Below are 27,124 nucleotides of genomic sequence, written 5' to 3' on the forward strand. Positions count from 1 at the left end.
TTTTTGTGAAAATTTTAGCCAAAAATCTACAATTATTTCCCAAAAAAAAAAAAATTGGAAAAAAATTTCAGAAATTAAATTGTTTATACATAATTTTTTGAAAAAAAACTTCAAATATTACATTTTTCAGAGAAAAATTGAAAAAAACCCTTAGGTATAAAAGAAAGTTAAGTTTTTGGAAAAAAATTGAAAAAAATCATGGCTATTCTCCAAAAAAAAATTATTTTTTTAAAAAAAATATTTCCAAAATCCACAATTGTTGACAAAAGATATATTTTTGGGAAAAAAATTTCAAAAATCAACAGCTGTTCTCAACAATAAAATAGAAAAATATTTCACAGATTAAATTACTTACATATAATTTTTGAAAAAAAACCTTTTTAGAAAAATTTAAAAATCCCTTAGATCTACACAAATGTTAAATTTTTTCAGAAAAAAAATTTAAAAAAATTAGATCAACTTTCTTGTAAAAAGAAAAAATTCCTTAAATTTGTATGTAATAAATAGTTAAATACCATTAATAAATAGGAATAGGAATTAAAAATTTAACATTATTTTGCAGATTCCCATTCTGATTCCAGAAAAAACAGGTGATTCCTAATTCCGATTCCAATTAATCATTCCATCACTAATATTTTGATTTATTAAAATTATTATTTTACGTTTGTCTAATGAAGCGTATCTCTCTTCATTATATTTCAGATAAACATAAGTTTAAAAATAGGTTAATACATAATTTTTTGTAAATTTATCCGTTTAATTTAATAAATTTATCAACTATATGTCCCTCACCTAGCGTCGTCTTCTGTTTTTGTATTCAACCTTGAGATCTGTAAAAAAGCTCTATAAAAAAGGATTAGAGCTGTAAACAATTGAACTTAATAACGTCACAGAGATTAAGGGTATTAACTGATATCACACTCAGATCCTACTTTTCCTTCGGTCATTAAAGAGCCTTTCCTATTGTCGTGTATAATGAACATGTTAAAAAAAAACCAAAAATCAACATGGTAACCCTGACAATTTGAAGAATGTTTTGAAGAAGATCACCCACAATTAGCTGTGACAAGGGAGGAGGGGGTGTCGATCCCCAATTATAACTCTGCAATAAATCCTTAAGCATACTTTCCGTCTTTTATGAGCACACACGAATGTTCAATCAAGTTTTGAATAATATTGAAGCTATTTAGTAAAGGAAGTTCACTACTCAGGAATTAAATAATAATGACAATTGCTAAGTTAAAAAAAAGTTCACTCATCAGATTACCAATTTAAAAAAAACGGGCCGGCTAAAAAAATCACACGATTTGAATCACTAGTCGTGGCAATGGGAAGGGAGGGATTGCTCCCACTGACATCCCAGTCAGAAAACTGGGATGTCAGTGGAAAAATTTGATGTATGTAAGTAAAATTGGCAATACGTTGTGAAAAAGACAGCTTTTGTGTTAAAAATATGAAATATTCCAGGGAAATCTTTTCATCTTTACTTTAAAAAAAAAAGGTTTTAAAAAAAACTATTTTATTATCTTTCAACCCATTACACTTTAGAGATCAATTGACTTTTGGTTAAAAAAATTTATTAATTTTAATTTTATATAGTGAATGTCTTCCATTTTCCCTCATCAATTATCATAAATCGAGGTAGAGATCATCCTTTATTATTGTACCGGATATGCAAATTGAATATAATTTTGAATTGTCATTGTCGATCCATTCTCTTTATCCTACCTTTGAGTTATGATCTCTCAGTTCAGAAAAAATACCAATAATAAACTTAAAATTTTCATCAAAAAAGTAAAAGATTACACCCTTAGGTATATCAATTTGAATTACAACAACGAGTGCATAGTAATTTTCTTTTCTTGCTTTCAACTTGTACAATCTACTAATATCTATGTACAAGTTACAACTTGTATACGTCACATGTATATAAATACATTTTGATGCATATGAATCGAAACAAATCTAACATAAATCTGTGAAAATCTTTAACGGATATTTTATAATTAATAATTCCAAAGTTTCATTAGTGGTTTTAAGTAAACAAATAATTAGATTGAGGGAGAGTGTGAATTCATACTGTAAATTAATATTAATATAAACTGAGATAATTTGATATGTATTTGTTTACTTAACAATGAGCCCCAAAAAATTAATTGCCTTGGAGCACATAATTATCATTATTTGTTATTCTTTGCCATTATTATTATTATTCACGGTTCGAGTAAATGGTTAGGTAGGTACCTCAATCGGGTTTTCAAGACATTTGCAATTAGGGAATTCCTTACAATTGAGGTCAAATTACTTTTTCTCCTCCCCCTGTCTTATTTTATAGCCCCAAAAAGAAAAGAAAATTCAAGTCCAATTATCATAAAAGAGATCCCCGTCCCATAGCTTTTATATTCCTTAATGGTTTCCTTCCTTGGCGTTTGAAAAGTAAGTAAATATCCTTTCAGAAACTAACACATTTTTACAACTTACAATTAGACATTGAGTAAACAACACAAATAATGATATTTAACCCATGAATCGTCTTCATAAGTTTTATAGACCCAAACAGATTAAATTCTTGAAAGCCCAGTATTGATTTACTCCATCTTTTAGTACATATAATAAAGACCGGTTTGATAACGAGTGGAGCACTTTTCTTTATTGTTTTAAATTTTGAATTTTAGAATTTTTTTTTCTTTTTTTTCAAATGATCCTTTTTTATGAAGCAGATTCAAATGATTATTTTTTCTAAAATAAATATGTAATGCAGGTCAGGGCTCCTATTTTTTTTTTTTTACAAGTGGCAGGCTGAGTCAAATCGCCCCTCCTCTAAAACCAATCCTGCACATTATGCTCAAAAATAATCCCTCATAGGTAGTAAACTTACAATTGAAAATTCAATTAATGTATGCTGATTACGTATCAGAAGGGTGAGGTCTCGAAGACGGTAGAGTAGAGTATGGGGGTTACTAGGTTCTTTCTTTTTCTTTTTGGGGGAGGGAGGGGGGAAGTGTTGGACTTTTTAATACAAGTTTGAGGTCATAATTTTTTTTTAAGACGAAAAATACCTTTTCATTGAAAAGACAAATCTATCAGATAATTTTTAAAGGAACCCCAAAATTCAGCGACGTGCATTTATTGAATCAGAATTGACTTTTTCACAAATTTGTCAAGCAGATTTTAGTCAAGGAGGTAGCACCTACCACATATCCCCCCAGTCACAGTCTAGGGAAATTTTGTCACATATACTTATCCCAAAAAAAGGATAGTCCTTTTAGAAGTTCGATTCTGTGAACTTATACTAAACTATGTATTTATTATCAAAGATGAATTCATTAAATTTGATTAATTATTTTTTCATAGTTACAATTCATTATCTAGATATTCGGATCTGTATCCATTTTGAAATTTCTAGCCATATCCGTAAAGTAAATATTTTCTTCAATCGTCTTCCAACTAACAGAGCTAACAAATTTTATGTAATTAATGCTATAAAGAGGTGAGGTCTTGAAGACGGTAGAGTAGAATGGGGCGTTACTAGGTTCTTTAATTTTTCTTTTGGGGGAAGGAGGGGGAAGTGTTGGATTTTTTTTAATACAAGTTTGAGGTCATAATGCATTTTTTTTTTTAAGACGAAAAAAAATACCTTTTCATTGAAAAGACAAATCTATCAGATAATTTTTAAAGGAGCCCCAAAATTCAGCGCCGTGCATTTATTGAATCAGAATTGACTTTTTCACAAATTTGTCAAGCAGACTCATCCCATAACTGGACTTTCTATATCCAAGGAGGGGCGTTCCATATTTTAGAGGAAAGGTCACGACTACGAATATTCTTTGAGAGTTTGACTAGTTTATACTTTTCAAGTGTTTTTTCCCTTGATATGATTTTTATTTCCTGAAACATTTTTTTCTTACATTCATGTCAAATACGTCAAATTTGACAACTCAACCATTTGGACTATTTTAAATAATAATAATTTTATATTAAAAGTATTTTTGAACCAATTTCTCCCCAAATAATGCCCTGTTCTGTTTTATAATGTTAAAAAACACTTGTCCCTATTGGAGAAAAACTCGGGTAACCAATTCTCACAGGCATCTATTGAGGCCAAATTTGTAACCCCAAGTGCGTTGGTCATAGATAGGAACAAGTGGTAGTCACTTGGTGCAAGGTCCAAACTGTAGAGTGGATACATAGGAACTTATTATCCGAGCTCCCGGAGCTTCTGGTGCTTCATCAGAGATGTGTGCAATCTGGTTTTGTTTTGATGATGCCTTATGATCTCATTTTCACCAATACCGGCCGCTTCTGCTCGATCGCCAGCTTGAAACGGTCGAGTTCTCCACAGTAGAGGGCAGAATTGACCACAGAAAAAACGCTCGAACCGCTCATGTGCATTACGAATCGAAAGAGTATCGGCCTACAATACATTACAATTTTTTGGTCACTTTTTTACGCGTTTTTCCCTTTCAGGTAGTAAAAATGTAAAATATGGCGTATTTCTTCCTTTGAGACCTCCATACTCGACGCACGATAATTTACAACTGAAACGACCAAGCCCAAAACTCTCCAAAAAGCGTTTGTAATTTACACTCTCGCCGTTATAACACCTTATACTATGATTTGATGTTACCAATAATGAACAAGACATACTTAGTTAGTAAAAAAAGACGAGAAATAAAAAATTACTTTTTCCCAAACTTAATATCTATGAGATAAATAAACCGATGTCACAAAAAGCAAAGGAATTGTTGATGTGTTAGCGACCAAACTGAGCATTGGTCCAAGATTAGGACCAAGACTGCAAATGAAACGAAAGCTTCACTTAAAAATATGATATATTGGCGTTTTTTTAAGTAACAAATATCCCCCAGTTACGATGGCGCATTATTAATAGTCCATCATTAACTGTTTTTGTTTTTTTAAAGAAAACAATCACTGGTTTTTTGTTTTTTTAAACTTTGCTTTTCGTTCCTCCGAACAAAAGTGATCTTTAATTCTGATAAAGAAAGAAAAAAAAAAAAAAATACAGAACACGTGCTTATTTTCAAAGTCTTCAACTTATATAATCCCACTGCTTCAAATACTTACTGATCGTTGCATGAATAAGAACAATGTCAAAAGGAATACGAACAACAAATGAAATATGATATGATGAGAAACCCATAAGACCTTTTGGGCGGTAGTTCATCCCTCCCCGCCCATAAAAAAAAAATCAATGCTCAACATTCATAATAATATCTTACAATAGCTGATGTATGTTTTTACAGATACGAGTATATTATCATTTATCAGTAAAGAAATACTTTGTCGTATAACCTTTGTCTATAACAATTAATTCTGATGTAAAAGATCTGGCAAAGATATTATTATTATTTGGAGTCTTAAGAAGATGATGTGAATGACCCCTTTGATATTGCTTAATAGGGGGCTTGAATCATGATAAAAGACTGATAGAGCATGTACCTATATGGCCACTACTAAAAAGCCCTTATGTTCAACTGAATCACTCTCCCCCTCCGCTCTACCAAAAGCGACGTTGTTAGAGTTTCAAGAGAGAAAACACGTATTCCAAATACGGAGCTGAACAAATTAAGCGAATGGAAACAGTGATCCTGTTATAAGGGCAATAAAGGTTGTAGCGTGTAACTAGTCCTAGGTACTATAAATTAAAGAAAAAATAATGACTCGTCATTCTTTTTAAAATTTAACAAAAATCTTCTCACATTCAATTATTTCTGCATTCCATCATTCCTCAAAATCACAACCATCCTCTAAGCTCCACATAAATGAACTCTTAAAGAAAGTACATTCGTTCTATAATTTACAACCATTTGAACAATATTAGGATGGATGTAACGGATGTTGAAGCCCCATTCTTAGTCTTAAGGACGCGTCTAAATCCCCCAATCACATCATTACATCATAAACATGCCCAAGGGAAGCACTGAGAGCACATGCCTTTCAAAAATTTAAATATGTACAAGGGTGGTCTGAAAAGTTTCCAAACAAACAAAGATTTGTACTTTCTTTCTGATTTTTTATTTTATTTTCAAAATAGTCTCCCTGTAACTCTACACACTTCTCCCAGGGATGTTCCTATCTCTGTAATCCTTCCAAATAGTAATCGGCGTTTCTCACAGCAAAAATAAGACAAGACAAGAGCTCCAGACTCGATTTTTTTTTTTTCATTTCCACAAAACCACTAACATCAACCCACTTAAACGACTGTTCCATAAGAACTGGGCGTCCGAAATGGTTCAAAATTTGGTGAGTAACTGTCAACAGACGCTAGATAGATGATACACGGAAGAGATAAAGAAAGCAGCCCAGGACAATCCCTTCAAGTCTATGAGGTTCCGTGCTAAAGATCTTGGAGTTTCACATCAAACTTTCTAGAGAGCTATCAAAAAGTGGGTGAAAAGAGGCCTCTGAGGGTAAAGGGGCCACTTTTGATACTGGCAATGAAAGAAATCCATCCTCTCCGTTGTTGAGTCCTTTTGAACTCTTTTTTTACCATTTTGTACCCTCTACATTCTCCACCATCCAAACATTGGGGCGCTCAAAGCCTGTCAGCCAGTAGCGGGAGGCCATGACAGATGACTATATCCACAGTGGGTGTAAGGCCTTCCGTGGTTGCCTAAAAGCTATTATTGCCGCTTAGGGCAGCTGCATTAAGGATTAAGAGAGCTCGGACACACATCTATTTATAATATTAATTTTGTTGAAATTCTATTGTTAATTCATAAATGATATCTTCTTGAAGTTTAAAATTCAAAGTGTTCAGATTTTAATCAACTACTCGGTATAACCCAGTGTCGTAAATAAATGACTCGTGGGTAGCTCTGCTTGGACTCAAACTAACTTGAGTTGCGGTTAAGTTTCCTGAAACTTGTACCTCTGACATGATTAAGAGTACTCAAAGTAAAAAACTTGAGGTCTAGGACGCAATACTTAACTAGAACTCCAACAAAATGCTTTGACATAGTAGTATAAATTCCAATGATCTCGCAACTCCAATAGCAGGGAATCTATCAAGGGTGTTTTTTATGAGCATGCTATTTTCTTCAACCGAGGAGACACTGTATATCCATTTTTATATTATTATTATAATTATGTACGTTATAAAAGAGCGGGCTTTTATTTGAATAGTATTTTGCAAGGATCCTATTTTGTAGAATATGAGAAGAAGAGAAAATAGAGCGGTTTTTTTATTACTTCTGCTGCTGTTGTTGTCGTGAATCACCGGCCGGGAATGGAGAAGAAGGGAAGAGGAAAAAGAGAGAGAGAAAAGGAAAAAAGAGTGCGCTTGGTCCTAGTGTGTCAGTCCCTCGCTGGATGTTCGCATGTAGAGTGGTGTCTACGAATCATTAGAGTAGTGCTCTGTTTAATATATATATTTTTCGTTAATTATATTATTATTATATCGAGAAGTGATGAGGTGATGAGTTCGTTAGAAGTGTCTGAAGTAGGTTTAGAGGACGCAGCCTCTTCCATTGGGGGCTCTTCTCTTACCTCTGAAAAATCCCTTCGTGGCCCTGGGGCTGCCAAGTCCTCTGCTTCAAAGAAGCGAAGAAAGTTTCGATTCCCGAAATGGAGTCTTCAGTCCCTTCATCAGCATACGGAAAACGTGGAGGGGAGATCTCATTCCAGTGCCTCAGATACAGTCATGACAAGGAATTCTCCTATTAAATTCAGGCATCCCAGAAAGACATTTAATGCTAATCAGTATCTGAATCCTTTTCAAGGTAGGGATCCTTGATAAATAATCATTCATGATTCAATATGATTGTGTGTGCAATAATGATACGGATTCATGATTGAGGGGGGGAAGGGGAGGGAGGATTGAAATAGGAAATGCTCTTTGGAGTCAAGAATAAGTTTGTTGTCATCTTATAATTGTCAAAGAAAATCAATCAAAAATGATGGCCAAGTTAAACATAGCAATATCAGGACAATGAATGTAATAATATGTACATGTATATGTGTGTGTCTGTGAATCCATCATCCATTACTGGGAACCTTGAACTTGTCTTTACTTGCTCTCAATAAACGATGAAATGTATACACATATTACTTATTAGTAAAGTAACATTACGTCAGATACTATAATAAATTAACACCTGTGCTAATAATCCTCGAGTCACACATACGTCTACTACAACTTATTTCATAGTTCGTTTCCTATCAAATTATGCCAAGTGCAAAAATCAAAACGTTACCCCTATGCCATAAAAACATATCTTACTTTCTCACTTTTACTTTATATAATATCAAAAAGTATATATTTAGACAGCGTACTTATTATTTGCATCAACTATTGCATAAAATTACACTTCACACTATTTATTATCGTACATATTTTGATTGTAATTTATTACAAATTGGTCCAATCATACTCGCGTATGCACTCTTGTAAAAATATATCTACTTAAATAATGATGAAATTTCTACTGTCTTTGAGTGGTTCATTACTCATATTTATCTATATTATGGTCTTAGACTAATGGTAGATCCGGGGCTCTACCAGGGGATAAATAGTAAAAAATACAAATTTTCAGCCCCTCAGAGTGTCTAATAGCACCTGGATTTCATCCCAGGTTAGCCATTTGATTTTCATAGCTAAATGAATAAACCAATATAAAATTATTAGTGTTTAATTGAAATATTACTTAAACTCGAGTTTACTAAAGTCGTACAATTTTCAGAAAGTTACTCATACTCCCCCAAATTACATTTTGGAGGGGAAATTTGACTTTACTTGAACTCGTACAATCAAAACATTAGAGTAATTATTAGTCAAATTTCTATTAGCATCACTCATAATGATAGTAAAAACCATTTATAGATGCTCCTTTCTTATTTAAAGAAGTGTTGATATTGTATTAAAACAGAGAACCCCCATTGCATATTATGTCGAAACTCAAAAACTCGACTTCAAAGTTTTGGCTCCAATCCTAAACTAATAATGATTGTGAAAAGGCTTAACTACGGAATCTAATGTAATTTTTTGACCCTTGTTTTCAACATTCCTTTGTATCTCAAATAAAGCTTATATAACAACCTATATTTTTATAGGTTAGTTTTATGCTGTAGCACCATATATATATTTGTTTTCCCGGACAAATTCATTCTTTTGAGTCACCCCCTTATTATAAAATTTAAGGTATTGTATATAGTCAGTTAATTGCTAATTATGAGCAAACACGCCCTAAATTATGATGAAGAAATTATTTTATTTTGAAATTCCCCTTTAGTAATAGTTATATAAATATTGATTCTATTCATTTCACCATATCCAATGAATTTTAATATACGTATTATATATGTATTTATTCCTTGGTTATACAATAATAATTTAAAGCTTTTTATTCTACATATGCATGTATATGCTTTCTTTAGGGTGGAGATCGACACCCATATGGTTTTTTTAGAGGAATAATAATTGTTGGTAGTCAGTCTGTATACATAATACATTTGCAGTAAAAGTGAAAATATTTTATTATAAAAATAAAGCTTCAACAATTAATATAATTACTTTCAAATACCTTTATGCATGTGTTTATTAATTTATTATCATATACCTATTTTGTAATATAATAAGCATATTTAAAAAATATTAACTAAGAAGTTAAGTAAACTAAAGAAAATATCTTCACAAAGTAATAAATAAAACTACCAGATTGCTATAGAACGTCTCATGAAGAAGGTTGAGATTCATTTCATTCAATGACCATGGTTTTCCATCAGCTATATTATAATATTTGATGGATTTTTATCAATATTAACTATTAAGAAGAGTTGGGGAAGTAATTTGGAGATGGGACGCATTTTTCTTTCTAAAAAAAAACCATTAAATATTTGCATATGATTGTCTGACAATATACTTCAATTTATAAATAGACAGTGCATAAATAAACTAATTTTAATATCATGTCGTATAGTCCATAATATTATTTAAAAAATCAATATGTGTGCGAATATCGGTATTAATTTAATCAATTTACACCTCGATGTGATATCTATATACTTTTGAAACTACAAAAAAGGCTCAAAATTATTTTGATATTACTTAAGATTCCAAAGATATCCGCAAATATATAATTTAGTAATTAGTGCCATGTTACGGTGTGGAAATCCTGTACAACTCTGAGACGGTATAGCTTTTGTTGAATATAATTAACCCAGTTCTTTAAAAAGAAGCTCAGCTTGTATCTGTCCCAGCCCAAAAAATCTTTGTTGATCGTTTTAATTTAAGACACTGTGAATACTGATTTTATAGATAAATTGCTAATGACATATTGTGTTTTTCCAAATTGTGAGCATCGATATGATAAGGTTATAAGTACTTTAAATTCTTTCATATGTATATAAATGACAGAAATGGAGGATCAACACAACACAAAATACATGACTTTTATATATATTAAATGGCGGAAGCTGCATTAGTTAGTAAGTGTATTGTACTCAAATCTGCATTATTAATTGATCTCTTTTATGTAGTCCATTCATTGAAATATCGCTACGACAAGTCATTGATATTCTGGGAAGGGATATATTTACATGCATAATACAATAAGGATTGCGTAGGGCCTGGATTGAATGCATAAGCATAAACTTTGATTAAAAATTAAAATAAAATGGGATATGAATCTCCTCCTGTCATAATTTTTGATGTAGAATACATGTAATATGAAAATAAAGCATTCAATATAGCTATGAACAAAAAAGAAGTATAAAATGAAAAATACTCAAACATTGTTAATATAATTGTGAGTAGCTGTATAGTATACATATTTATACAATACATACATCCCAAATGATATCGTTAGGAATTATTCAAGTGTTATAATTACGTAATCCACTCCTGAATGATTCTTCAGAAATGAATAAAAGTATACATTTTTAATGTATATTATATTAAATATTTTTCTGTAAAGAAGAAAAATATGGACTTGACCATATGTATATATATATACATACCAGTGTTCGAGTTTGGTCTCAGACCGTTATGATTTTAACTAATTCCGTTCCACCTCTATCTGGATTAGTTTTGTAGTAAAATTCGGTAGACAAAAAACAAAAATATTGATCTAACCTATGAAGGTGACAAGGCATGGAAAAAACTGTTACATTGCTTTGATATGTTTTAGCAGAAATATTTGCCAAACAGCCTTAAATTTATAAGGCTGATTTTTTTCCCACTGGATTTTAAAATTAGGATAATTAAGGAAGGTTTTGTATGGTAATTTTCTTCCAAAAATAGCATCAAAGAATCATCAAAAGCTAAATATCTAAAAGTAGATCAATCACACCCACTCCGGTCATAAGTGATTTAGAAAAGAGAGAAAAATATATTTGACTATTTTTTCAGAAAAGAACATCTCGGTCTGGACCAAAATATTGATATAAATCGATTTAAAACAAAAACACCTAAGATGAATTCGATCTCGAACCCTGTCTCAACACCAATACTTACCTATCTAAGTAAGAATGATAATCTGGCCTTACCTCAAGGGATAAGGAGTTATGAATGATTATAATATATATATATAAAGTTCACACTTGGATTCATCCGTAAATTAAAGGGTTGAACAACACAATATGGTATAACTCTAATTATAGATGTCGAGTATCAAATTTGCTTTTTGAAGGCATGTATAATATTGAACTCCTATTATTGTCGTCTTCATTTCAAATATGATTATAGTAATAATATTAATATGTTGTTCTCTGCCTTGCAAAAGAAACTTATCAAATCATTTAAAATGACACACTATACGAGGCAAGGACATGTATTATATATATTTCGAGTAATATGATAGCGTTAAAGTGTGGATTACGTGTCTTATTCCGAATGTATTAAGTATGTACATATTGTGGACTCAGAGCAAAGGTGTAATAACTCACTTTTTTTCCAATATGAGATTTTTAGTCTAAGAATAGTCTATATATATCTTAAATCTCCATTTTTAAAAAAAAATTTATGATTTAATATCACTTACCATTTTGCCGACTTAAGTAGTTTTTAATATTTTTATTTTGAAAACTAACCTTCCTCGATATCTCACAACAATTTTTCTTATAAATGATATGTAGGAAAAAGGACTGGTTTTTACTGTGAGTTGGGTTTGAGGCAAAGACAAAATGCAATGTTCTTTCAAGGCATTGACTAGGATTTTTTTTTTTTAAGAGGAGGGGGTTTGAGCGATTGACTAGCTCAACTTTTTTTGTATATCGAGATGATATTTTTATTTATTTACTGTTTTGTCAAAAATAAAATAAAAAATAATTTCACATTTTAACATTTATGCAAATATATTTCGAATTTTGACAAAACCAGATCATCCTTAGTTAAATATTACACATTTGGACAACATAATTCCATTTTTTGACAAAATTTATTAAAAGTTTTTAAAACAACCACTTGTCTTTTGCACAAAAAATTAGGAATTTGTCCCCAAAGTCTCAAGCCCTGAGTCCTTAAATTGTACAGGATGTACAATTTATTGGCCCCTATTTTTTATGTCAAAGTGTGGGACCTCTGGCAAGTGCCACCAATACCCTCCCACATCCTCCAAACCCGACACTGGTTAGAAGAGGGGATTTGTTTCAATGTCTACCACGGATCTTCTACTAGTAACAACATCTGCTATCTATTCCGTCCTAAAAAGTCTTAAGAGGTAAAAGTCACTTTTCATCTGCATAAATAGATCAAGAGTTGTTATAAAGGTAATGGTGGTGTTTTAAAAATGTTGATTAAGAAATATCCACCTATCTATGTGTACATAAATATATTAGGGAGAGAAGACAAACAAAACGCATTTTTACGGATCGATAAAAAGTGTTGATGGAATTATATATTTGAAAATGACAAACACAAAGCTTTGTCCAACTGTTTTTATACCTTTGTATACATAAAGAATGTAGAAGTTATTTATTTTCCGTTAGTTTTTAAGCACTTTTAACTCTTCTAAACTAATTAATTAACTATTCAAGAGTTTTGTCAATAACAATCCATTTTCATAATTGAATGAGATTAATTAGCATTAGGCTCAGAGATATGTATAAGAAAATCTTTAAGGAGTAGGGGAGATGAGATATCACACTGCTGGATGATGGATGTTTGACAATAACACAACATCCAATTTCTTATTCATATGATGATTGGATATTTCCTGTATATATGTATCTAAAGCAGAGGTCGGTTAACTTTTTTTTAGCATTATCACCAAAATAACTTGTAGTAAAATAAAGGAGGATTTATATATATATTTTATTTTTTTGAAAAATCTACAGCTGTTCACAAAAAGTTATTTTTTTTTTTGCAAAAAAATTTCAAAAATCCACAGCTGTTTGCAAAAATTAAATTTTTGGATAAATACAAAACCTACAGCTGTTCACAATTTTTTTTAAATATTAGATTTTTTGAAAAAAATTTTAAAAATCCACTGCTTTTCATAAAAAATTTAATTTCTTGGAAATAAATTTCAAATATTAAATTTTTTGGAAAAAAAAAATCAGAGGTGTTCACAAAAAATTACATTTTTTGGAAATATTTCATAAATTCATAGCTATTCACAGAATTTTTTTATTTTTTGAAATTAAATTTTTGAAAAAAAATAAATTCTAATATTTAATTTCTTGTAGAATTCAAAAAATCTTTATTTTATTATTATTACTTTTTTTTAGGGGGGTTCATGTGCACGTCCTTGTAGTGGTATGATGTTTATTTCATTTAGCACTAAGGAGTAAAAGTCCTCCTTTATGGCATGGAAATAATTTCACTCCCATTACGCCCAAAGTTTACAAAATTAACCCATTTGGTGTTGTAGTTTACCCCTGTTCCCCGTCCACTGATCTAAAAAATCTCTGCTAATAATAATAATTCCTTGGTGAAAGTTGTACTGCGCTGACAACATCAAATCCATAGTCTTACTTCTTCTCTTTGAATATCCTCATACTCTATAATTAAAACATCTGTTTTTCATCAAATATTCTGTGATACGTATGTTGTGTGTACATCCACTTTCCTGCGGTTTTATACGTATTTTATGTCCTACATCACCCCATAATTGATACATTCATTTCTGTGTATATTAGAATAATATGTATTAATATCACAAAAATATTTAAGTGCTCTTCTATCCATCTGCCTCTTTCCTTATGCAGCTGTAGGACCAGTGAAAACTGCATCCTAATCATTACTAACAGTCGAAAAGCGACAACAATTGTCTCATTTTTAACATATACCTTGTAGGGAGGGATTTCGAGTGAATAGCAGATCCGTAAACTCGTTTTTTTTCTAGATAATTTAGAATAACCGTTAAAATGACTGCGGGGTTACCCAAAATATCCTATATATTCGGGCCTTGAGCAGAAAAATGTTAAAACCGTATTTTAAAAAAAAAAAATGAATTGAGTTGTCAATGTGAAGATTCCAAGGCGAATCGCGACTCTTAATGTTCCTAGTCAATTTTTTGATCTTTGATATGAGTAATTTGAAAGAACTGAGAACAATTATAAAATGTTATTTTTCTCGGTTCTAACACTCGGAACCAGATAATTATACAAATTTCACGAATGATTAATAAGGACCAAAACAACCCAGATCTAAAATTAGATCCGAAATGAATTATATAAAAGACAACATTAATTTTAATCTTAGTCAGTTTGTTTATCTGTACGTATTCCAATTTAATTGCACCTGAAGAGAGCAGGAATAAATATGTATAGGGGCCCCCAATTTTGGTCATCATTTTTATAACTCCATAAACATAATTACATTACTACCCGTAATAGATTCTATTTCCATCAATATTATCATATATTTTTTGGTGACGCCGAATCCGCTAGTTATGATATGTAGACACTTCTTCTAATGACCACCCTAATCCAGAACAGTACTGCAAATACTGACCGGTCACCGATCTGCATTTGTGATTGGTCATATCCTTTATACTTTGATTATTTTGTCAAATACGAGGGTAGTCTGACAAGTTTCCAACCTTACAAAGATATAAGACATTTTTTCTGAATTTTTTAACATTGTCTCCTTGTAACTCGACACACTTCTCCCAGCGATCCCCGACTCGGAGTTTTTCTCTGCAAAATAATTGTTCAGGAAATGTTTTTTGTTTTTGGTTCAATTACTCGGAGTTGTATTGACACAAACGCGTCAAATTTAAACACAACAAGCCTTTATACATATGTCTGGTATTGTTTGAATCTATTTAAAGGTTACAATTTCAAAAACGCATAATGTCACTGAAGCACTCAGACCCCTCACTCAAACGACTGTTACATAACTACTTTACTTCCAAAATAGCTGAAACTTTGGTGAGTAACTGTCAATAAGTGCTAGATAGATATGACTGGCTCTTATTTATGAGTGCTGCCATCTTCATTTTGAGGTTTGAAAATTTTCAGACCACCCTCGTATATATATTTTTCTACATACACTATTTTTCTTCTTACATAATGTCGTCTATACATTTCTTCTTTATGTAATTTAAAAAAAAAAACATTCTGATATTATCGGTGGGTTTGGAATTTTAGTGATCAATAAGATCAGTTGGTATGTATTATTATTTCCAAGCCTGCCCGAAGAAACCAATAGGATCCCTTTAATCCCTTTTCCATTTGAGATTGAAAAATCAATATTTTAATACAAATAAATTACTTTTTATTTTTTTTAGAAAAACTCGAATAACTTTTTCAACAATAGTACGACTCAACTTAAGCATATATTAATTTTAAAATTAATTCAACCTAACTTTTACTGAACCCTGTATGTAGAATGTCCATACGTAGATTATGCAATTTATGTGACCTTTATGGATAATATTTCAATTTCTTCTTGAGAGGCAAGGACAGAATTATTTACGTGATCATTCTTAATCATCAACAGCCATCGCGGTCAAATATTTCTCTTTTTATATGATATGTTGGGAGTACATATTTATAAATATTTAGCATGCTCCAATGTCAGCGTTTTCATTTCCAATTTGACACTGTCAAATGTTTTTTGATTGAAGACTGAATACATTTATGTAAAGTGACCTTGTTGACACACACTGATCAATTCATACATATATATATGTATGAATTATGAACATAAAAACATTTATACATGTTTGTAGGTATATGTAATTTTAAAAATACAAGCCATGGACTCTGTCTCTTAATTGATGACCCATAGAATATACTCAAACATCAAAGGTAAAAGTAGTGTAATTTGATCTCTTTTTGTGTGTTGTCAACCCATGTACATTGTACATATATAGGTACGTGGGGCAAGAATCATTGATGACTACTATGGCGTATTAGTTAAAGTAAACAATTTCCATTCTTATAAAAGTGCAGCTGTCATATACCCACTTAAATATGTATACGCCAGCATTGATATGCCCATTACAATTACAAGGATTTGAATTGACTCTATTTCTCATTTAATAATTTGTCGTTTGTGTAAATAATTATTTATACATATGTATGAGGAACGTACATAAAGTAGTTGTTATAATTCACTCATCCCAGTGTCATATGGATCCCTAAACTTCAACTAATTTTCTATGATTTTATTTGATATATTTCATTTTCTCGTATTATTATATTCATTAATCATGAAAATATCTAAAGATACAGGGCCGTTCAAGTAAATCCGACTATCTTTAACTGCATCCTGATTAATAAGGGAGCCAAGAAGAGGTTTGAAATATTATTGAAAAGCTCAAATAATATAAAAGAAAAAAAATCATTGAATGGGTTTGCCATTTTCGACAATCATTCGCTCGATACGAGGCCTAAAGGATTTGCAGTCCTTGACCACGTCCGCAGGGGAGACTTTGTTCCAGTAATTGATGATGGAAGCCTGAAAAGTAGTCGATATTGTTGGAATTAGAGGACCAGGTGTGGTGGTCTCAAAATGACCCCTTCTCTTCTTTTAACAAGTTTTAGGTCTTGCAAGCTTTATGAGAGGGAGTTGTCGACAATCTGTCTCAACACCAATATTGTCGTACCAATTACAGTACGAAAATATTTTAATAATTTACGATACTTTTTTGACCAAAAAGATTTAACAATTATGTCGTTTAGTACAATTTTCCATGCACTGCATGATTTTTGCTTGTTTTGTTATATAACTATGGAAGGTAACGTCATAGCCAAATAAAATAATGTCGGTGCAATTAGGGGTTGGACGGTCCTTGGATTTATTCATGAAAATCTCAAAGGTTTATTAAGCCAAACAAGATATATGAAATTTATTTAGAGCATTGTACAATGTACATATCTTGCAAGAAATATCCCTGTTTTCTTATAATGGAACATATTACGAAGGTATCATATTTTTAATTAATTAAATATTTTATTCTGTTATACCACGGAATAATTAAAAAAAGAAAAGAAACAGAACCTCAATGGTGTCAACAGGGATCAATTTTACTATTTTTAAGGACCGACAAGTGGGACTGCGGTCCTCGTTCTTAAATAAGAACCGACGCAACACTAGCTGCAAGTATCGCTTTTATACCAATTTAGTGTAATGCTATTTTGAATGCACCTATAGCTCGGTATCAATACAGTAGTATCGATGTACCGAGCAACACTAATATATCGTCACATTTAAAGTCTAATTGCACACTGGACACAACATTAAATTTATAATTATAGGATATATAAATATATATTACTTTACTATTACTTAATTACCAATTTAATTGCCTACTTAACATACTTTCTGATGCAAAATTATACTAAAATCTACTAATGCTTACGAATAGACTTGTTTCAGATTTAAAAAAAGTTGCAATTTGACACATTTTAGTTAAATATTATATATATTGTTTGGTATATTGCATATGCACAACAAAACGTACTTCATGGTTACAATAAAGTAGTGCTATTTATTTGTTATTTGTTTGAAATTCGATCTAATGAAGCTGGATTTTGGATTTCAATATTCATCTTTTTATTTTATTTTTATAAAGTAGTTCAAAATCAGTTGTTTCCATGTTTTGTCTTGTTCATGTATGTTTGTTTCTTCATATATAGATACAAAATAATCCGCCATTAAAACGGCTATACTGTTAATAACTATTTTAAATAATCGGAAAGGGCTCTTCATTTCCCATATTACATATAATAATATGTATTCGTCCTGTTCTCTTCATTTATATATTCTCCTTTGTTTTAAAACCTGGTTTATTATGACTTGATTTACCTATCTATTATCACCCCTTGTATAGGTATATAAAATATGTACTCTCCCAGGTCTCTACTTCCAACACCGTTTCCGTTAGAGTATTTTTGTGTTTGTACGATTTATTAGTAGGTACGTATATATTGTACATACATATTTTGTTTTTGATGAATGTGGTTAATTAACACATTGTCGTTTCTAATAAATAGTCATTTATTTATTACTTTGGCCCTCTTTTATTTAAGGAGTTGTATGAACCTGTAGGTTCGGATATTAATACATAAAAAAACAGTTGAAATTTGATCATGAAAAATGCATTCGTGAATTAATACAAATCATATTTCAACAAACTTTTTTTTAATATGTGTAGAAGATTCAACATAAATTTTGTATCCCTTACTTTTTTATATACATGCATATGTTGGATTATTTCCTTTTCCATCTGATGAATAATATTCAAAAGCAAGCAACTTATTGCATTATAGTCTTGTCACGATATCAATATTTTTCAAATCGATATTTCGATACTTTTTAACTAAAAATATACATCAAAAATATAGTTTGTGTTGATCTGTCCTAGAACTAATTTCTTAATCGGTCTTTTTTACCCTTCCATGGTCCTTCAGTCCTAGCTATTCTTCTCTCCTAGCTAGGATTGAGTAACTTAAAAACGAGGATAAGAATGAATTATAGCTAGAACGCATAATAATAAAGTTCTAGCCACACATTTCCTACTTTAAACTTAAGGTATCTTGTCTCATTGAAGGGAGCTATGTTTAATAGCTGACATAAAATAGTTAGTAATAACGTCATTTCAGCTGTTGTAGTTACCATAAAAGACTCATAGGGATCACTGGTCCCCGAAACGACAAATATTGTACTGTTCTGGTAGAACTACAGTCTTTTTTTTTTGTTAGATCCAACTGATAAACATCATAAAAGACCGATAAGGATCGGTCCTAGGAACGACAAATTTTATTAGGGCCGGACTGATACGCTTGCATTCTTTTTTTTAGACCGATTCAACACTTAACTTTAATGTGCGGCACAATTTTTTATGACGTAATGACGTGGCAAGTACCCATTCCAATATTAATTTAATATGGTATCGTGTTAATTACGTGATTATTCCGGTATTAATTATAGCATCGGTAAACCGACCAACACGATTACATTGAAACTAGGAAGAAAAGATGTACAATTTATTGCTTTATGATATGATGTAGAGATAGAGAGGGTATTTTATTATCACTGTTTTCCTTAGGAATAGCCTTAGTTACCTATGGGTAGATTTGATCGTGATTTATAATTTAAAAATTACCTTTTTAAAACAACATAAATCCTTGTTTTTATGTTATTTTGTTATAAAAGTAACATACCTACTTCACAAAGAAGTTGAATAGGAGGGGGAGTTCATGCCTGCCTGGATGAAGTGTAGGGTGTAATCTATGTACCTTCATATGAAGGTGCATCGTGATATGGAAATTCATGTGAAGTCATAATATAGCATTTTTCCTCTATGAAGATTTACTATTTCATTTTTCGAAGCTGCTAATAAAGTATTGTACGGATTTTATTCATTTATAAATTCTAGGCGTTTATTTGTTAGTAAAGAGACCATTATTTCAAAATTATATTAAACATGTATATGCAAATAAAGTTTAATTATATTTAGTTTTTTGAGTCAATAAGCTTCAGTTTCTATAGTTAATGTTATTTTAATTAATCCTGAATAAATTGCTCTTTAATGTTGTAAAGATTCAATGTAAGAAAAATATTTAGAATGGTAGATTCCATGGCCGAAAGATTATTATTGGAGCCAAATTTTAGTACTATCCTTACTAATATTATGATAAATTGCTTAAATTTGTTGAGTAAAACTTTAAGTAACTTTCTTACTCCATTTTAGTTTTACAATTATTTTTAATGTAGGTATAATTAAAGTATTCATAATTAATATAACCGTTGGATTATTTTCTTATATATTTAATTATCAACTGTCGTTTTTGTTGCTTATTTTCCTTTTGGTAGTGTACTATACGTTGATTAGTTGAATACGAAGCTTAAGACTTGTTAAGCTGTGAACAATTCGCATCCTATTATTAAATAATAATTCCATAGCCTCTAGATTTTACACCTTTTCTTTTTGAAGGAAAGGTTGATGAAGACAATAAAGGTAACGATGTATATCAGACAGTCTAATATATGTATATTCATTTGAATCCTGAGACAAAATTGATAATACGTTACTTCATATTATTGTTCAATCGATTTTTCTCTCATTTATTTATGTAGATACATAATACGCTGACTTTAGATAGTCGTACACCCTCCATTACTTCATGGAAATCAAGGCAAGACGGTATTAAATGGAATATACATATTTTTTTCATGTATTTGACGTGGTTTACCTTTCCTACATACAAATATTATAACAACTCTTTCGTCGATTCTCAAGGGAGCCATCATCTACCTATAATTATTACTCGTAGGGTGAAGGAAGAAGGAAGTTTGTTGTTATTCTTTCTTCATTTCTCATGCCGGACTTGTATTATTGAAAGTATATACCGGGTGAAAACTAAAGTGTATACATTTGGCATATTATTTATAATATTTCTTATGTTATATAAATATTATTTTATACCAAATTATCTCCCATCCTTTCATCTATGTATATATTCAATTCCATCCCCATTGGATGCTACAATGGTAGTAATACTCTTACAGAAAGAGAAACTAAACTTGCGGAAATAGTCCGGATCAATTTATATCCATACCTGGTCAGCAGCTGTCTTCATTGACTTCAACTTCCATGACGTTCTCTATATGGGGCCTAGGCAATTTTGCCTTAAACCATTTCACCTAAGGACATTTTGTCTTGATATATGTTATTAATAGATGTTCCTTTGGATTTGTCATGTGGATTACTATAAAATGCATTAAATGGTTGTTTTCTGCTGCAAAAATGATGGAATCATGTCCGAAAATGTAAATGCAAACACTAACAAAATCTCACTATGTAATGAATTCGAACCAGTAACAAAATGGTTAATAAAATTAGTATTGTAAGAAAGACAAGAATAAATTAACTTCGGCAACGATTCGAATAGAAAAAATCACTTCTCGGTTAGTAATTATCATTAGACGTGATAAATTATTGATGCTAGAAAAGATTTAAAAAATTCAAAGGGAATATCAATTTCAACCAATAATAAATAACAGCGACGTATAAACATAATTTTTTTTAAATATATTAATGCAAAATATCTTGAGGAAATGGTTAAAGGGTAACATATTTTAAGTAAAAATTACACGCACCATTTTGGCCATGCTTGCAGGAGTTTCATTCACATGAAAGATTACATTGTCCTCAAAGAAGGTTTTTTTTTACATTATAAAAAATCTACCTGGCCCTCCAATTAGCTTTGAAATCTCAGTTGGAGTGTGATATTGAGTTGTATACCATTCTTAGCTCAATTAAATGTAATAAATGTTTGCTGAGAGCTATTATGCTACTAGATACATCTATTTAGTAGCAGAATTTAAAAAAATTATTCACTTACATCCACACAATTTGGAATGGTTAAGTGTTTGAATTTTTAGTCTACACCCCGTATATACATAATTCCATAAGAGCTAACACGATATACTCTACGTATATTTCTCAGGAGTTATGTTGTTTCAATAAGGGGAACTGCTTTCAAATATCGTGACAAAAGTCCCTCTCTTCTTACTAATGATGATGATTCTGATAAGTATATTTATAGGAAACTGCGAAAATAAAAATTGTATTATTCCATTATCTCACTCTCCTCCATTGTTGTTAATATCATGTGTTACTATGCGTGGATTAGGAGAAGAAGAGGTTGTGAGGTGGGGTGGGTGGCTATTGATTTAGGGATTTCCTCTGGCTAGCATGTCGTTTATCAGCATTAGGTCTGAGAACAGTGAAGGAAAAGTACAAAACACAAAAGGGGGGGGGGATGAGTTTTAATCCTTATTTGGGAGATGTATTTATGACTAAGTTTACAAGTGTCATCAATGTTTTCATTATGTGGATATTTATTACGGATACTAAATCCATAAGATCAACTTTGAGACCGAGATCCGATTATAAGCTGTTTGAGAACAATCCGTAATGAGTCAAAATTTGAAGATGAATTATAATATAATCAATATTATTTCCTTAAAATACGAATCAAAATCCACGTTAAAAATAAGAAATAAATTAAAGTAGAACTCCAGAACTCGACATTAATTTGTACAGAAGGCGCAGTGAGAAGCTTTACAACCGAGTTAATTTTCCCTATAAGAAATAACTGATAGCCGATTAATTCGTTCTCAAGCATCAAGTTTTTACACTAACCTTCCCTTTCTATATCACAATTTCAGAGAAATGTGCTATATGATAATATTTAGAGAAAAACACATCACTAACATTAAATTTAATAAGTACAGTCAAGTCCATATTTTTGAAAAACAGCAAAAGTTTGGAGAACATCTTATAATTTTTTTAAAACCTTTATAACATCATCACCAACTAGCGACGTGGTACAGAAGGACGAATGGTATTTTGCTAACATAAGTAATTTGAATTGGTTCGGATTCCAAATTTTGTTTGAACACAGAGACAATGTTTTCTCTCCTTTTTCCTTTGAATATGTCGTGTGCTGAGGAGCTGGAGCTCCAGGATTCTACTGTACTTATTTAATAATAATTCTCGCTCCTGACAACATTGGGTATTTGTATCCATTTTTGGATATAAAGGTTTGAGTCACTTTAACACATTGTGTTAGAAAAACTAAACAAAAATAAGAGCTATGGGTTCCATAAATGCATGATTTAATAGCCAAAAAATATAAGGGATTGTTATGGCCACCCTCATTGGCGCCTTTATTAGAGAATTATTGTAATTTAATACACTTGTAATAATTTTTAACTGATCTAATTTATACGACTTTTATAAAAAATATTTGATAATTTATTATCAATTATACTAAAGACTCATATAAAATCCCATATATTGTCTAACATATCTTTTTCATTTTTTGCTCTATACAAAATAAATCCACAATTTTGAAAATGATCTGTAGTAAAATTATGGAATATAATTTTACAAAGTTATGGAAGCTACTTTGCTAATGGTTAGTTATAATACAGTGACAGGAGTGAGCAATTTAAGGGTTGAGTGTGATTATTTTTACTCAGTGTTGATTAATTAATTTGAAGAAGCAACATCAGCTGATTCATTGTCTTTGTTTTTCGGGAACCAAATTCATTTGGGCGACATTTTCATATAGTAAGTAGTTATAGACTATATGGACAATTTATAGTTTATTTACTTCTTTAAGAATGCTGAATATTTCTTCATTCAATGGAACCCGAGTTATAAAGGAGCACCCAAAAAGATACGTCCCAATTCCCTTGAAGCCTTCACCTAAAATGCATAATTTTTTGAAGAAAAATGGCTCATAAATTAAAAGTTTACAACAAAAATGGTGGAGGATTGCAGATCCTTTTTTTAAGGTCCTACTCAACAAGTACCTATCAATATAAGTGTTTAAATTCCATCCCTCCACAGAAGCTGCAGAGTTGACACAAAATCTGGTAAGAGCCTCAGTTGCTCTTGCTAGATTTCTTCCATATGATTTCAAACACTGCTCAGGTGAGTGATGACGTCATTTCATCTTGTATTGTTTACAGGGGCGTGTGCAAGGGCTAGGCTGGAGGTACTGTAATATCCCCCCAATTGAGGAATACTTACTTTTTACAAGAAAATATTATTTTTTAATTTTTTTAAATTAACTTGAATTTTGATTGATTTTTATGACTTTTTTAATTTTTCTCCAAAAAATGTGGATTTTTGAAATTGTTTTCCAAAATGTTTAATTTGTTTTAATTTTTAATTCAATTCTTTGTGAACAGCTGTGGTTTTTTGAAAAAATTTTCTCAATAGAATCCTGCGGACGTCCCAGGTTTACTATATGCGAATGTGCCTGAAATGAACAACGCTGGAAAAAAGCTCCCCCAAATAAATAATTGTTCATTTGAATGTTGCTAAGATGACACTAGCTGAAATTAACTTTGCTCAAATGAACTGACTCGGTTTTCTTTATCTTCTACAAATAATCCCTGTTGGTTCCTATGAAAACTATGAAACTATACATTTTGATGGTTTAAAAAACATAAGCGAACATAGTGTTTTTATGCCTTTTGATTCTCTTCAGCTTTTTTCCCCCATTGTATTCTCATGTGAAATTGCCTATTCCCCCCATTTTCAAACAGACATTCTACATTAGTACAAAGAACATAATATTTATACCGCCTTTCCCCCTTAACTAAAGAAAATATATTTTTGGGGAAAAAATAACACTGATTATTATTAGTAACGTGATGTGTTTCTATGTGCTTATGTATGTATGTTAGGGCGGTTCGAATTTCGATTACCGCTAGGGCGTAAAAGTTGTTATGTGGTAAGAAAATAACCTAAGCAAAATTTTATTGCTCATTGATGTCATCTCTGGGTCTCACATTGAAAAAAGGCAAAACTTCTTAATTTAGTCAATATAGGAGGATTCTACATATATTTTGCATAAAATAATTTAGATAGACGATTTTCTAACCTATTTTTTCAAGTCATCATATAGAGTAAAATAATGAAGACCGTATGGAAATTTGGAACTTATAACAATGATCTTTCAATTTTGAGAGTGTAAGAAAGAAAGACAAAAATAATAATACGCGCTATACGCAGATCATCAAAATTCCTCGCCTTTTTCTCTCTTTTTACTAATAATCAAAATTTGCAAAAAGTTGACAAACAAACCACCCTAAATAAATAAGTATTTGATATGGATTTTCTACTGGATTGAGATCCGGCAACTGGGTAGGTTACTCCATGACTTGAACGTCCTTTTTCTTTGGCTACTTCTTTGTTGGTGTGGCTGTATTTTTCTGGGTCATAGTCGTTCTGGAAGACTAGTTAAAATACCCTTTTTCAGAGCCCTGACCTGAGAAAAGAAGGTTGTCCCCAAAGATTTCCTGGTACATGACCTCCCTTTGATACAGTGAATTCCACATTTCCCCTTAGTAAAGAAACACCCCCATTCATGACGGGGAGGGATGGTGTTTTTAGGGTTATACTTATTATTTTTCTTCATCCAAAGACTGTTTTTTTGTTCATATAATGTATCATACTTTTAAAACAAACCTAAAATGATAGAGCGTTCTTTTCCTTCTCAGTGATTTAACTTAAAAAATCGCCAAGGGATCAAAACCTTATTTTCTGTACCTTATATACTCTTACATCAATGCTATGTTACTACTTCATATTCCTTCAGCCCTCCTCAAAAGCTTTGTGTTTGACCTCACACTTTGACCTGGAACAGGGAAGGTCTCTTCCCTCATTGTCAATACAAACATACATAGAGCTGACAAGAGAAATGGCTTCCTTATTTTTTTGCGACGTGCCTTTGACAGACACTGATTTATCATTCATTTGTTTTTCATATGTCAATATGTAGGAAACATTTAAGCAAAAGGGAGGAGATGGAAGAAGACCTTCTAATATATTTATGTATATATCCAGTCAATTGAGTTTGTTTTCATGGCACTACATCCTTCAATGAGTGGAAGAATAATACATTGTTGTAGTATTCCAGAGTCACTCGTATGATTACTATTAAAACAGAAACATATTGATTTCAAGTACATAAATTATATGGCTTCAAAAAAGAGAGAGGGTTACTACTTCATTAAAAAAATATTAGTAAGTTATACATATAAGTAGAAGAAGAAGAAGTAAAAATTAGGGATGGAACGATTCCCGAAAAAATCTCGATAACGATTCTGATGAGATTCTGGAAAAACTCATTATTCCAATTCTTTAATATTTTAAATAATGTTAAAAAATAACATTTTACTATCAGGGTCGTCCACAAGCTTATATTTTAGGGAGGCTTGGTTTTTTGAAAAAAATTTAAAAAATTAAATTAAAATTTTTTGAAAAAATATACAAATAGATGGTCATTTTTTTTAAAGCAATAACTATTAAAAAAAATTAAATTATTTGGAGAAAAACTTCCAAAATCCATAGCTGTTCACAAAAAATAAAATTATCGGAAAAAAGTTTCAAATATTAAATTTTTTGGAAACAAATTTCAAAAATTCCCAGCTGTTCTCAAAAAAAATTACAAAAATTAAATGTTTGATATGAATTTTTTGGAGAAAAAACGCCGATTCCAGAAAAAACACCCGATTCTCTGATTCCAATTAATCGTCCCATCACTTGTAAAAATAATGAATGTCTGAAACGAATTGCTTATTTTTCAATGACTATAGATGATCAATGACTTCGTTTTCCCTCCCCTCTCAATATATATTATGAAAGAAATCTCTGTTTGTCGAATAAACATATATGTTTAAAAATGAGTGAAATACGGGTAGAATGTAACATATGTACTAGTGTTGCGATTCGGTCCGGAAATGCTGGACCGGTTTTATTCTTGAAATATATTTATATTATTATTTTTGATCATAAAATTTCAATGCTAAAGAACAAAAATTGGTATCACCAGATCTAGTCTCACGCAAATTAGTGCGGTTTTTTCAAATCAGGTAATTTTAAACGGATATTTCCGGAAAAAATAACATTTTAAGACCTTTGCCGAATTGCTAATTACCTAATTATCCACAACTATTTAATAAGATATGCTGCTGATTAAAATTTGCATATTTTTGTATATAACAACCATCCCTCTAAATCAGTGGTTCCCAACCTGAGGCTCGCGACCCCAGCTGGGATCACCTGAGGCTCTTAAAAAAGTTGTTGTATGATATAGAACAGGGTCTTCCGCAGAGGTGGGTTGGATGGCTGTAGCCCCTATGTTTTATTCTCGTGTTCATATCAATCATATCTAATTTTAATAG

General features: G+C 31.1%; 1 protein-coding gene across 1 annotated transcript in view; it reads left to right on the forward strand.

Moving 5' to 3' along the window:
- Nucleotides 1-7,325: 7,325 nt before the first annotated feature.
- The window catches only part of LOC121119421 (protein TANC2), a 98,880-nt gene continuing 79,081 nt past the window's right edge, over nucleotides 7,326-27,124 (forward strand). The window contains exon 1 of the mRNA XM_040714084.2: nucleotides 7,326-7,742. Coding sequence (XP_040570018.1) covers nucleotides 7,439-7,742 — 304 coding nt within the window. The 5' untranslated portion in view covers nucleotides 7,326-7,438. The remainder of the gene's footprint in view (nucleotides 7,743-27,124) is intronic.

Source organism: Lepeophtheirus salmonis, chromosome 6 (genome assembly GCF_016086655.4).
Source record: "Lepeophtheirus salmonis chromosome 6, UVic_Lsal_1.4, whole genome shotgun sequence".
Taxonomy (NCBI): Eukaryota; Metazoa; Arthropoda; class Copepoda; order Siphonostomatoida; family Caligidae; genus Lepeophtheirus; species Lepeophtheirus salmonis.